The sequence below is a fragment of the Bombina bombina genome, chromosome 3 (assembly GCF_027579735.1).
Source record: "Bombina bombina isolate aBomBom1 chromosome 3, aBomBom1.pri, whole genome shotgun sequence".
Lineage (NCBI taxonomy): Eukaryota > Metazoa > Chordata > Amphibia > Anura > Bombinatoridae > Bombina > Bombina bombina.
The window spans coordinates 507,106,003-507,120,213 of NC_069501.1; the positions used below are offsets into that span (position 1 = coordinate 507,106,003).

At 40.9% G+C, this 14,211-nt stretch overlaps 1 protein-coding gene across 1 annotated transcript in view; it reads left to right on the forward strand.

Annotated features, from left to right (window-relative positions):
• The window catches only part of LOC128652409 (cadherin EGF LAG seven-pass G-type receptor 2-like), a 307,753-nt gene that overhangs the window by 164,420 nt on the left and 129,122 nt on the right, over positions 1–14,211 (forward strand). The window contains exons 15-20 of the mRNA XM_053705347.1: positions 3,598–3,766; positions 5,847–5,988; positions 6,198–6,318; positions 11,613–11,796; positions 12,250–12,351; positions 12,477–12,571. Of these exons, the coding sequence (XP_053561322.1) occupies positions 3,598–3,766; positions 5,847–5,988; positions 6,198–6,318; positions 11,613–11,796; positions 12,250–12,351; positions 12,477–12,571 (813 nt within the window). The remainder of the gene's footprint in view (positions 1–3,597; positions 3,767–5,846; positions 5,989–6,197; positions 6,319–11,612; positions 11,797–12,249; positions 12,352–12,476; positions 12,572–14,211) is intronic.

Sequence of the window (14,211 nt, forward strand, 5' to 3'; positions counted from 1 at the left end):
ATGCGCACACCCTGCTCACTGACACATACAGTATTAGCACATGATATATGCGCACACCCTGCTCACTGACACATACAGTAGTTGCACATGATATATGCACACAACCTGCTCATTGACACATACAGTACTTGCACTTGATATATGCGCACACCATGCTCACTGACACATACAGTACTTGCACATAATATATACGCACATCCTGCTCACTGACACATACAGTACTTGCACATGATATATGCACACAACCTGCTCACTGACACATACAGTACTTGCACATGATATGTGCGCACACCCTGCTCACTGACACATACAGTACTTGCACTTGATATATGGGTACACCCTGCTTACTGACACATACAGTACTTGCACATGATATACGTGCACACCCTGCTCACTGACACATACAGTACTAGCACATGATATATGCGCACATCCTGCTCACTGACACATACAGTACTAGCACATGATATATGCGCACACCCTGCTCACTGACACATACAGTACTTGCACATGATATACGCGCACATCCTGCTCACTGACACATACAGTACTAGCACATGATATATGCGCACACCCTGCTCACTGACACATACAGTACTTGCACATGATATACGCGCACATCCTGCTCACTGACACATACAGTATTAGCACATGATATACGCGCGCACCCTGCTCACTGACACATACAGTACTTGCACATGATATACGCGCACAACCTGCTCACTGAGACATACAGTACTTGCACTTGATATATGGGTACACCCTGCTCACTGACACATACAGTACTAGCACATGATATATGCACACAACCTGCTCACTGACACATACAGTACTTGCACTTGATATATGGGTACACCCTGCTCACTGACACATACAGTACTTGCACATGATATACGCACACATCCTGCTCACTGACACATACAGTACTTGCACATGATATATGCGCACACCCTGCTCACTGACACATACAGTACTTGCACATGATATATGCACACACCCTGCTCACTGACACATACAGTACTTGCACATGATATATGCGCACACCATGCTCACTGACACATACAGTACTAGCACATGATATATGCACACAACCTGCTCACTGACACATACAGTACTTGCACTTGATATATTGGTACACCCTGCTCACTGACACATACAGTACTTGCACATGATATATGCACACAACCTGCTCACTGACACATACAGTACTTGCACTTGATATATGGGTACACCCTGCTCACTGACACATACAGTACTTGCACATGATATATGCGCACATCCTGCTCACTGACACATACAGTACTAGCACATGATATATGCGCACATCCTGCTCACTGACACATACAGTATTAGCACATGATATACGCGCACACCCTGCTCACTGACACATACAGTACTTGCACATGATATATGCGCACACCCTGCTCACTAACACATACAGTACTTGCACATGATATATGGGTACACCCTGCTCACTGACACATACAGTACTTGCACATGATATACGCGCACATCCTGCTCACTGACACATACAGTACTTGCACATGATATATGTGCACACCCTGCTCACTGAGACATACAGTACTAGCACATGATATATGCGCACACCCTGCTCACTGACACATACAGTACTTGCACATGATATACGCGCACATCCTGCTCACTGACACATACAGTACTTGCACATGATATATGCGCACACCCTGCTCACTGACACATACAGTACTTGCACATGATATATGCACACAACCTGCTCATTGACACATACAGTACTTGCACTTGATATACGCGCACAACCTGCTCACTGACACATACAGTACTTGCACATGATATATGCGCACACCCTGCTCACTGACACATACAGTACTTGCACATGATATACACGCACAACCTGCTCACTGACACATACAGTACTAGAATATGATATATGATTATGCGCACACCCTGCTCACTGACACATACAGTATTAGCACATGATATATGCGCACACCCTGCTCACTGACACATACAGTATTAGCACATGATATATGCGCACACCCTGCTCACTGACACATACAGTAGTTGCACATGATATATGCGCACACCCTGCTCACTGACACATACAGTACTAGCACATGATATGTGCACACACCCTGCTCACTGACACATACAGTATTAGCACATGATATATGCGCACACCCTGCTCACTGACACATACAGTATTAGCACATGATATATGCGCACACCCTGCTCACTGACACATACAGTAGTTGCACATGATATATGCACACAACCTGCTCATTGACACATACAGTACTTGCACTTGATATATGCGCACACCATGCTCACTGACACATACAGTACTTGCACATAATATATACGCACATCCTGCTCACTGACACATACAGTACTTGCACATGATATATGCGCACACCATGCTCACTGACACATACAGTACTTGCACTTGATATATGCACACATCCTGCTCACTGACACATACAGTACTTGCACATAATATATACGCATATCCTGCTCACTGACACATACAGTACTTGCACATGATATATGTGCACACCATGCTCACTGACACATACAGTACTTGCACTTGATATATGCACACACCCTGCTCACTGACACATACAGTACTTGCACATGATATATGCACACACCCTGCTCACTGACACATACAGTACTTGCACATGATATATGCGCACACCATGCTTACTGACACATACAGTACTTGCACATGATATATGCGCACATACTGCTCACTGACACATACAGTACTAGCACATGATATATGCGCACACCATGCTCACTGACACATACAGTACTTGCACATGATATATGCACACACCCTGCTCACTGACACATACAGTACTTGCACATGATATATGCGCACATCCTGCTCACTGACACATACAGTACTAGCACATGATATATGCGCACACCATGCTCACTGACACATACAGTACTTGCACATGATATATGCGCACACCATGCTCACTGACACATACAGTACTTGCACATGATATATGCACACACCCTGCTCACTGACACATACAGTACTTGCACATGATATATGCGCACATCCTGCTCACTGACACATACAGTACTAGCACATGATATATGCGCACACCATGCTCACTGACACATACAGTACTTGCACATGATATATGCGCACACCATGCTCACTGACACATACAGTACTTGCACATGATATATGCGCACACCATGCTCACTGACACATACAGTACTTGCACATGATATATGCGCACACCATGCTTACTGACACATATATACATACGTACATATCATACATAGCAAGATTGACATTGTTTTTAGATTGTTTTGTAGGGACATATGCAAAGATGAGGCATTTTTGGTAAGATTTAATTTCCTGTTGTGCGGTCACATTTATCTACTGATTTTAATATTTCCCTCTTCCCTCATTTTCACCACCCTATGAAATTGCAGTCCTTGGGGGTAAACTGGTTAAACATGGTAACTTCCTACTTATATCTCATTAGTTTAGGAGGAATTTGTGTATTGTTTTAAAAAGTAAAAAACTTACTATTGTCTTCTAAAGTAACATATTCTGCCCCTCTTGTCTTTTAGGGTGTGCATGTTGGAGCTTCGCCTGGCTCAGTGCTCTCTCAGGCACATGCAGAGCATTTCAAGGTTGATCCTGGCTGTAGTTTTCCAGACCCCTGTGACTCCAATCCATGTCCTGCGCACAGCTACTGTAGAGATGACTGGGACAGCTACTCCTGTGCTTGTCACCAGGGTAAGAGAGCAAATTCTGACAAGCAATCGGACAGTGAATGTAATTGCAGTGTTCTATTTAAAGGGACATGGAAGTTAGAATAAAGTTTCCATAATTTTAGTTTAAAAAACAAACAAAAAAACAACACATTCCTTTTTACTTCTATTATCTAATTCCATTTGTTTTTTTGGTTTCCTTTAACAAATAGAATACCCAGGAGCATGCATGTGTCTTGTAGCAGTGTTTGCAATATCATACATGCCTACCTAGGTATTTTCCTCATCAAAGGATACTAAGAGAACAAAGGAAATCTGATAATAGAATTACATTAGAAAGGTTTGTTTTTTAAATTGCACACTCTGGGGCCGACTTATCATCGGTCTGTCCGACATGATCCGCTCAGCTGTATCATATCCGACAGACATCGATGAATACCGACAGTGTATGCTGTCGCATTTATCATTGCGCAAGCAGTTCTTGTGAACTGCTTGTGCAATGCCGCCCCCTGCAGATTCGCGGCCAATCGTCCAGTAGCAGGGGGTGTCAATCAACCCGATTGTAGCTCGTATAGGATCGGACGGATTGATGTCCGCAGCCTCAGAGCAGGCAGACCAGTTAAGGAGCAGCGCGGAAACAGTGGCATCAGAGTGCATTCGGCCCTTGATAAATCGGCCCCTCTGTCCGAATCCTGAAAAATTAATTTTGACTTTCATGTCCCTTTAATCTTTTCGCTACAGGGAATTTCAGAGAAAAACTTGCCCAAAGTACCAAGAGAATTTTTAGCAGTTTTGCTATCACTGTGATTAAACAAACATAGAGCTTACCTATGAAAACTATATATATATATATATATATATATATATATATATATATATATTTAAATGAGACAACCGAAGGTATTGATCTAGGCCCATTTTGACACTACTATTGGACCGCCATATATGTTCATAAAAAAATTTGTCAACTTTTTCACAAACTTTGGGTTTCTCACTGGAATTTTTTACACACGACTACTGCAGTCATATGACAAATGGTTATAAAAGCTTCTCTGGGATCCCCTTTGTTCAGAAATAGCAGACATGCATGGCTTTTCCATTGCTTTTTGGCAATTAGAATGCTGCTAATTGCAGCTGCACACCTTCTGTGAAATTCCTGGCAGTGAAGGGGTCAGTTAGCTTATAAGGTTAATTTCTGATGAGTAGAGACTACCCTCCGACCTGACACCTCCAACTCCCTTATCCCTATCTGATCTCTTCCAAACAGATCTCTTCCCGCCTTAGCCCTCACTAGTCATGACCATTTTAGTATGCAGTTTGGTGCTTTTCTTTTATATTTTTTTATTATTATTATTGTACTCACAGTTAAGTGATCATTCCTCAACCCTCCCACCACTCTGATCCCCCCCAAAACAGCTCTTTAACCCTCCCCCTCTTACTACTTGTGACCATCTTAGTGCTGGCAGCTGTCTGCCAGTACCCAGTTTATTTATTTTGTACTATTATTTTTTTATTTATTTTTTTGTAGTGTAGTGGTGCCTCTTACGTCCCCCCTCCCTATGATCATTAATAATGGCCCCCTTCCATTTTTCTTTTTTTTGTATGTAGTGTAGCTTGCCATCCCTCCCTCTCCCTTAAAATGTTTTTTTTCTGTAGCGTAGGATCCCTCCCACTTCCTTTCCCTCATTCACCCCTCCGCCTCTGTGCCGCCCACCCACCTTCCCTCCCACACCTCCTGCCGGCACCAGCAGATGATAGTTACAAACGGTGACGCACACAGTGTCACTGTCTCTAACGGTCAGTCATCTGCCTTTATATGGACCTGGAGATGAATCCATAATCAGACAGATGCCTGGAGCTCAGGAACTGCAGCTCTCGGTTTTAACTTTACAGCCGAGACTGCTGGAGCTTCCTGGAGCTCAGATGTCTATATACGTTATGCGGTATGATGGGCAAAGTACGGCATGACGTGTATATATACGTCTTTTGGGTTAAGGGATTAATAAATTAAACAAGGACTTTAATTTCTCGCTAGTTTCCAGAAGAGCAATGTTGTTTCATCATTTTGACAAGATTATAGTTGTGTTTCTTACTTCTTTTCCTAGGGTACTTCGGTGACAGCTGCATTGATGCGTGTGACCTAAACCCATGTCAATACCAGTCTGCATGTGTTAGACGTGCCAGTTCCTCAAATGGGTACATCTGTGACTGCACTACAGGTTATTATGGATCCTATTGTGAAAACAGGTAACAGAAAAACCCTTCCACATCTGTCCTCTCTTTATTACACAAAGTCACTCCTTCTAAAATATTAACACCTTCTGACATATAAGCAGCCAGCCTCCTTTAATTCTCAAATGTCACACTAAACTCTTGTACTGTAGACTCCTCTTCCTAATTGGTACACTAGATTTGGTAACTGTATAGCATTAATGTGTGTATATTGTAACTTGTAGGCTGGATCAACCTTGTGCCAGAGGTTGGTGGGGTCATCCAGTATGTGGTCCGTGTAACTGTGATGTGACAAGTGGCTTTGATGCAGATTGTGACAAGATAACTGGGGAGTGTCATTGCAAGGTAAGAAATAAAGTTAATTGAATGTTAAAGGTGCAAATGTGTACTGGACAGTTAAAGAGAGGATAAAGAGACCTAACTTGAAAAAGGGAAGAAGAATGGAAAAGAGAGTGGGTGACTTTAAAAATGGTAAAATATTTTCTCTTAAAAAAACTACTCAAGAATTTGTATTGTTTTTAAAAAAACAGATAATCCCTTTATTACCCATTTCCCAGTTTTGCATAGCCAACACTGTTAAATTAATATACTTTTTACCTCTGTGAGAACCTTGTATCTAAGCCTTTTTTGACAGCCCCTGATCACATGGCTATTTATCTATTATTTATTGTCTTTCATTTTAGCCAATTAGTGCAGTGTCATGCACAAGTTCACAGAAGAGAGCACAATGTTATCTATATAGCACACATGGATTAGCAGTCTCTTGTTATGAAAAGCTAATAAAAAGTATGTGATAAGAGGCGGTCTGTAATGGCTTAGAAACAGGCAGAAATTTATAGGTTTAAATATTATAAAGTACATTAATATAACAATGTTGGTTGTGCAATGCTGGGGAATGGGTAGTAAAGGTGTTATCTATCTTTTTCAAACAATAACAATTTTGGTGTTGACTGCCCCTTACATTATGATACTGTATGCTAATTTCTTATCTAGGGTTGCCAGTTGTCCAGTATTCAACCAGACAGTCCAGTATTTTAGCAGGCTGTCCAGAAAAATCTTCACAAAAATACTGGACACTTAGGCCTCAATGCTTTACAAATATGGAGAAGAAAGAAGTGAGGGCAGTCAAGGGGTCAAATCACTTCTATAACCGAATAGGTAAAATGATTGATTTTCATGTAACTGGCAGCCAAAGGGGTAAAATGATTGATTTGCATGTAACTGGCAGTCAAGGGGAAAAATTACTTCTCATTTGTGAAAAATGTACATGGTGGAATCCCACCTACCATTGTTACCAGCCACTAACCAGGGGCGGACTGAGACCAATCAGGACCTGGGCAAAAATTAGGGAAGGGCCCCCACTGTCTCACACTGACCCAAATGTAGGCAAATTAACACGGTAGCCTCTCTGCCCTGCCCCGACCATGCCCCCAAACCTCCAGGGCCAGGACCAACAATGTCAAGGGCCAGAGACAGGGCCCCCAACCTCCAGGGCCATACCCCACACTCCATGGCCCTCACAGCGACAGACCCCCCACACTCTAGGGCCCCCGAGCAACAAACTCCACATCAAGGGCCACGGCCCCCACTAAACCTGTCAGCTCCAGCTTAAGCAGCACACCAGGAGCCATGAAGATACCATTTGTGGGGCCCCCTACATGCTGGGCCCTCGGTCAAGGTCCTATTTGCCCAGCTGATCAGTCTGCCCCTGACACTAACAGATTGTCTAGTATTTTTTGGTGACGGACAGCTGGTAACTCTATTCCAGTCACTTATCTTGTATGGCTTTGCATGTGTTTAAAAAAGAACTGTGATAACCCTTTTATTTTATACTTTAGAAATGCATTTGTGCAATGAAAACTACTCCTATACCTTCCAGGCATGCAGTTTGATACAGATATCCCATCTACAAAAAAATTAATTTCTGCCGCTTTTGAAAAGATTTAATTTTTTTAGATCCATCCCCTTGGACCTATTAAAATCAGAGTTTTGCCTTTTTCAAGCATAATATCTTGACTGTTTGCACACTTTTTTGAAGCATTACAGTTGCTTATGTAACAAAAAAGCCTTGCACTACTGTGTGTTTAACCCTGCAAAGGGCTATCTTACAAGTGGCCCGCTAATGTTAGTGCACTAAAGCAATATCATGACCACGCTAACTAGCGCGCATATTACAAGTTGAAAGTAAATGATTTCACTTGATGGATTAGCGCGCCTGAAGACCTAGCGTAAATTATAAGGGTTAAAAAAAAAGATTCACAAACACATTAACCCCTTAGTGACCACAGCACTTTTCAAGTTTCTTAATGTTTGGGACCAGGGCTATTTTTACATTTCTGCGGTGTTTAGCTGTAATTTACCTCATACTCATTTACTGTACCCACACATATTATATACCGTTTTTCTTGCAAATAAATAGACTTTCTAAATATACCATTATTTTCATCATATCTTATAACTGACTATAAACATTTTTAAAAAATATGATGAAAAATGGAAAAAACACACTTTTTCTAACTTTGACCCCCAAAATCTGTTACACATCTACAACCACCAAAAATGCCAATGCTAAATAGTTTCTAAATTTTGTCCTGAGTTTAGAAATACCCAGTGTTTACATGTTCTTTGCTTTTTCTGCAAGTTATAGGGCAATAAGTACAAGTAGCACTTTGCTATTTCCTAACCATTTTTTTTTTTTTTCAAAATTAGTGATACTTACATTATAACACTGAAATCTGCCAGGAATCCCTTAATATCCCATCACATGTATATATATGTTTTTAGTAGACAACCCAAAGTATTGATCTAGGCCCATTTTGGTATATTTCATGCCACCATTTCACCGCCAAATTCTATTAAATAAAAAATAAAATTAACTTTTTCACAAACTAGGTTTCTCAATGAAATTATTTACAAACAGCTTGTGCAATTATGGCACAAATGGTTGTAAATGCTTCTCTGGCGTTGCTTTTTGGTAATTAGAAGGCCGCTAAATGCAGCTGCGCATCACACTTGTATTATGCCCAGCAGTTAAGAGGTTAATTAGGTAGCTGCTAGGGTTCATTTTAGCTTTAGTATAGAGATCAGCCTCCCACCTGACATATCCCACCCCCAGATCCCTCCTTGACCCCCTCAAACAGCTTTCTTCCCTCCCCCACCTCACAATTGTCACTGCCAAATTAAGTACTGGCAGAACGTCTGCCAGTTCTAAAATAAAAAGCTCTTTTTTTATTTATTTTTTTATATAATTTTTTATTTTATATTTTGTTTATTCTGCAGTGTTGGATCCCCCTTAGCCCCCAACCTCCCTGATCCCTCCCCCCTCTACCTATTTGCCGCCATCTTGGGTACTGGTAGCTGTCTGCCAGTACCCAGTTTGCTTAAAAAAAAAAAGAAGCCAATTTTCTGTAGTGTAGCTGCCCCCCCCCCCTCAATAGCCTACCCCCTCCCTCCATCCTATCACCTTCAATGTATTTTATTTCAAAGTATTAGCGCACGCTCCCCCCCCCCCAACAGTGCACTCCTAACCACTTGTGCGCACTGGACCAGGAACTGATACAGCGATGAACTGCCCACCCGCCTCCCTGCTATGGCTCCCACCCACCAACGATCGGCACCATCGCTGGCCGATGCAGAAAGGGCCACAGAGTGTCTCTCTCTGCATCTGTGGGTAAAAAAAGGCAATGCAGTGATGCCTCAATATCGAGGCATCACTGCAATACCTTGATCACTTCCACCGCTTGAAAACCCCTGAGGATGTACAGGGTACGTCCTTGGTCATTAAGTGACAGTTTTTGTAGGACGTACCCTGTACGTCCTTGGTCATTAAGGGGTTAAGATAAACTATTGCACTCATATATACAGGGAGTGCAGAATTATTAGGCAAGTTGTATTTTTGAGGATTAATTTTATTATTGAACAACAACCATGTTCTCAATGAACCCAAAAAACTCATTAATATCAAAGCTGAATAGTTTTGGAAGTAGTTTTTAGTTTGTTTTTAGTTATAGCTATTTTAGGGGGATATCTGTGTGTGCAGGTGACTATTACTGTGCATAATTATTAGGCAACTTAACAAAAAACAAATATATACCCATTTCAATTATTTATTTTTACCATTGAAACCAATATAACATCTCAACATTCACAAATATACATTTCTGACATTCAAAAACAAAACAAAAACAAATCAGTGACCAATATAGCCACCTTTCTTTGCAAGGACACTCAAAAGCCTGCCATCCAGTGTTTTGATCTGTTCACCATCAACATTGCGTGCAGCAGCAACCACAGCCTCCCAGACACTGTTCAGAGAGGTGTACTGTTTTCCCTCCTTGTAAATCTCACATTGGATGATGGACCACAGGTTCTCAATGGGGTTCAGATCAGGTGAACAAGGAGGCCATGTCTTGGACTCGTGTGATGGAGCATTGTCCTGCATGAAAATCATGTTTTTCTTGAAGGATGCAGACTTCTTCCTGTACCAGGAGTTGGGAGTTGAGCTTGACTCCATCCTCAACCCGAAAAGGCCCCACAAGCTCATCTTTGATGATACCAGCCCAAACCAGTACTCCACCTCCACCTTGCTGGCGTCTGAGTCGGACTGGAGCTCTCTGCCCTTTACCAATCCAGCCACGGGCCCATCCATCTGGCCCATCAAGACTCACTCTCATTTCATCAGTCCATAAAACCTTAGAAAAATCAGTCTTGAGATATTTCTTGGCCCTGTCTTGATGTTTCAGCTTGTGTGTTTTTTTCAGTGGTGGTCGTCTTTCAGCCTTTCTTACCTTGGCCATGTCTCTGAGTATTGCACACCTTGTGCTTTTGGGCACTCCAGTGATGTTGCAGCTCTGAAATATGGCCAAACTGGTGGCAAGTGGCATCTTGGCAGCTGCACGCTTGACTTTTCTCAGTTCATGGGCAGTTATTTTGCGCCTTGGTTTTTCCACACGCTTCTTGCGACCCTGTTGACTATTTTGAATGAAACGCTTGATTGTTCGATGATCACGCTTCAGAAGCTTTGCAATTTTAAGAGTGCTGCATCCCTCTGCAAGATATCTCACTATTTTTGACTTTTCTGAGCCTGTCAAGTCCTTCTTTTGACCCATTTTGCCAAAGGAAAGGAAGTTGCCTAATAATTATGCACACCTGATATAGGGTGTTGATGTCATTAGACCACACCCCTTCTCATTACAGAGATGCACATCACCTAATATGCTTAATTGGTAGTAGGCTTTCGAGCCTATACAGCTTGGAGTAAGACATCATGCATAAAGAGGATGATGTGGTCAAAATACTCATTTGCCTAATAATTCTGCACTCCCTGTAGATCGTCTTATAAAAAAAATCATAAACCTATTTATAAAGGGCTATAATATATATATATGAAAAAGAGTATTTCTTTGGAACATGTAATTTTGGAATTTTACTATTATGGCCCTTCAATAATTGGATATCATTTAGAGTACTGCCTTATTAGCTGGCCATGTTCACAGTCCTGTGCAAATCTTTGTGAAAACCCACATAAAATCAATATTAATAAATACCCAAGCTGCTCGATGATGTTGATTAGAATTGGACCAGTATGTCTTGAATGCTGCTGTTTCTCTTTTTCTGATGCCTACCCTATTATGTCTCAGGATAATCATTATCGCCTCCCTGGTACAGCACCGTGCTTGCAGTGTGATTGCTATCCTATGGGATCACTAAGTCGAACATGTGACCCATTCACTGGACAGTGTCTCTGTAAACCGGGAGTAATTGGACAGTGGTGTGACCGTTGTGATAACCCTTTTGCTGAGGTTACAGCCAGTGGATGTGAAGGTAAATATTCAGGAAATAAAGCTTTGGGAGAATAATGCACTTAAAGGTACATTAAATTAAAAATTAAACATTCATGGTTTAGACAGAGCATGCTGTTTTAAGAGAAGTTTAAATTTATTTATATCACCAAATGTACTTTTGTTTGCTAGGTAACCTTTCTTGAAAAGCATACATAGGTATGCACTACTGGTGATAGTTTGTGACTGGTGGCTGCACACAGAAATATCTTTTAATTAACTTACCGTAAGTGTTCAGCTAGGGCACAGTAGACACATATTATTAAACACAAGCAAGCAACTGTGCAATAATAAATGCTGTAACATTAAACATTTAAGCTATTTATTGCACTTTTGAGTCCCTTTAAATTTGAATAACAGTAACAGGATGGTATATAAAGTGCTCATAGTCTGCAGTGAGATGTCTTTAAACAAGTACATAACTATTCTTTAATAGTAAACTATGATAGCTGTCCTCGCACGGTTGAAGCTGAGATCTGGTGGCCAAGGACACGCTTTGGACTTCCAGCTGCGGTGTCGTGTCCTAGGGGATCTATAGGTAAATAGATATTTGGGCTGCTTATGCCCTTTTTCATGTAATCTGCATTAAATACTTATGCTGGCAGCAGTCTTATACAACTTCAGATACGTATGGTTCTATTGCTAATGTCCCCTCTCATTCAGGTACTGCTATTCGCCACTGTGATGAGCACAAAGGATGGCTACCTCCAAACCTATCTAACTGTACGTCATATCCTTTTGTGCCACTCAAAAGTCTGGTAAGTATCTGAGGTAAGATAATGCCTCCTACTGCTCCCAATAACATCTATTGCTCCATGTCACCACTCTCTCTTCTTATTTGTTCCTAATAACTCTGTACTATTTAATTGCCTCATATAATTTCTTTATTTTCTACCCAGGGCACCCACACAATTTGTTCAACAAATTACTCACTTGATCTGATTTTTTAGCAACAATGTTCTTTTTCACAATTCAGCCACTCCCCATTTCCTCATTTGAACTTGCCTGATCAGAATTTTTTTTTAATTCTAAATTGTTTAAGACTTGCTCTCCACACCTTCCTATGTTTATTCTGCCTGAACAATTAATTTATTATTATAGCATTGCACTAAGAGATAGATCAAAACACTTCTCTCTCTTGCCAGCAGAAGTCAAACATGTGCCTTTGGTTGGCAAGGTTTGCTGGTCTGCAAATAAAATAAATAATTCACAGTTAGAAGGTTAGGTAGGGGTTGGCAGTTCATGGATCACATTAAAAGCTGTGTAGAAATATTGTAATGTTAAGTGAAGAGCATGTGCAGATGCAGTTATAGGCGACACATTTAGCTCCACTGGCATTAATGATACTTTCAAGATCTGGACTTGCGTAATTGAAGATCACCATTTGGCATTTATTTACTGATCTGTATTGAGTGTAAATTTAAATATGTAGGGTTAGAGGCTCAAGAAATTTGTAAACAAATTTGCAAACCCCTGTCAGCTATCAAAATTGGTACCTCTACTAAACCCTTTGTGTAACACTTTGTCCAGATGCAACAAACAATTTATTTGAAGTGGACAGTGATTGAAAGGTTAATTTACATAAGTAAAAAGGGACAAGTACCAATTGGGTTGAATTCAGAGTTTGATCTGATCAACCTCTGGTACTAAAATTGGCCAATAAGGATTATTGAACTCCTTTATATACTGCAGTTAAATGTAAATTTCTCTAGTTAAGTGTATCCAGTCCACGGATCATCCATTACTTGTGGGATATTCTCCTTCCCAACAGGAAGTTGCAAGAGGATCACCCACAGCAGAGCTGCTATATAGCTCCTCCCCTCACTGCCATATCCAGTCATTCTCTTGCAACTCTCAACAAAGATGGACGTAGTAAGAGGAGAGTGGTGTATTATAGTTAGTTTTTTAACTTCAATCAAAAGTTTGTTATTTTTAAATGGTACCGGAGTGTACTGTTTCATCTCATTCAGCATTAGAAGAAGAATCTGCCTGTGATTTCTATGATCTTAGCAGAAGTAACTAAGATCCTTTGCTGTTCTCACATATTCTGAGGAGTGAGGTAACTTCAGAGGGGGAATAGCGTACAGGTTTTCCTGTAATAAGGTATGTGCAGTTAACATATTTCTAGGGATGGAATTTGCTAGAAAAATGCTGCTGATACCGGATTAATGTAAGTTAAGCCTTAAATGCAGTGATAGTGACTGGTATCAGGCTTATTAACAGAGATACATACTCTTATAAAAGTGTAATATAAAACATTTGCTATCATGTTAATCGTTTTTATATATGTTTGGCGACAAAACTTATTGGGGCCTAGTTTTTTTTTCCACATGGCTGGCTTGATTTTTGCCTAGTAATAGGCTTTCCACTGTTGCAATATGAGTGGGAAGGGCCTATT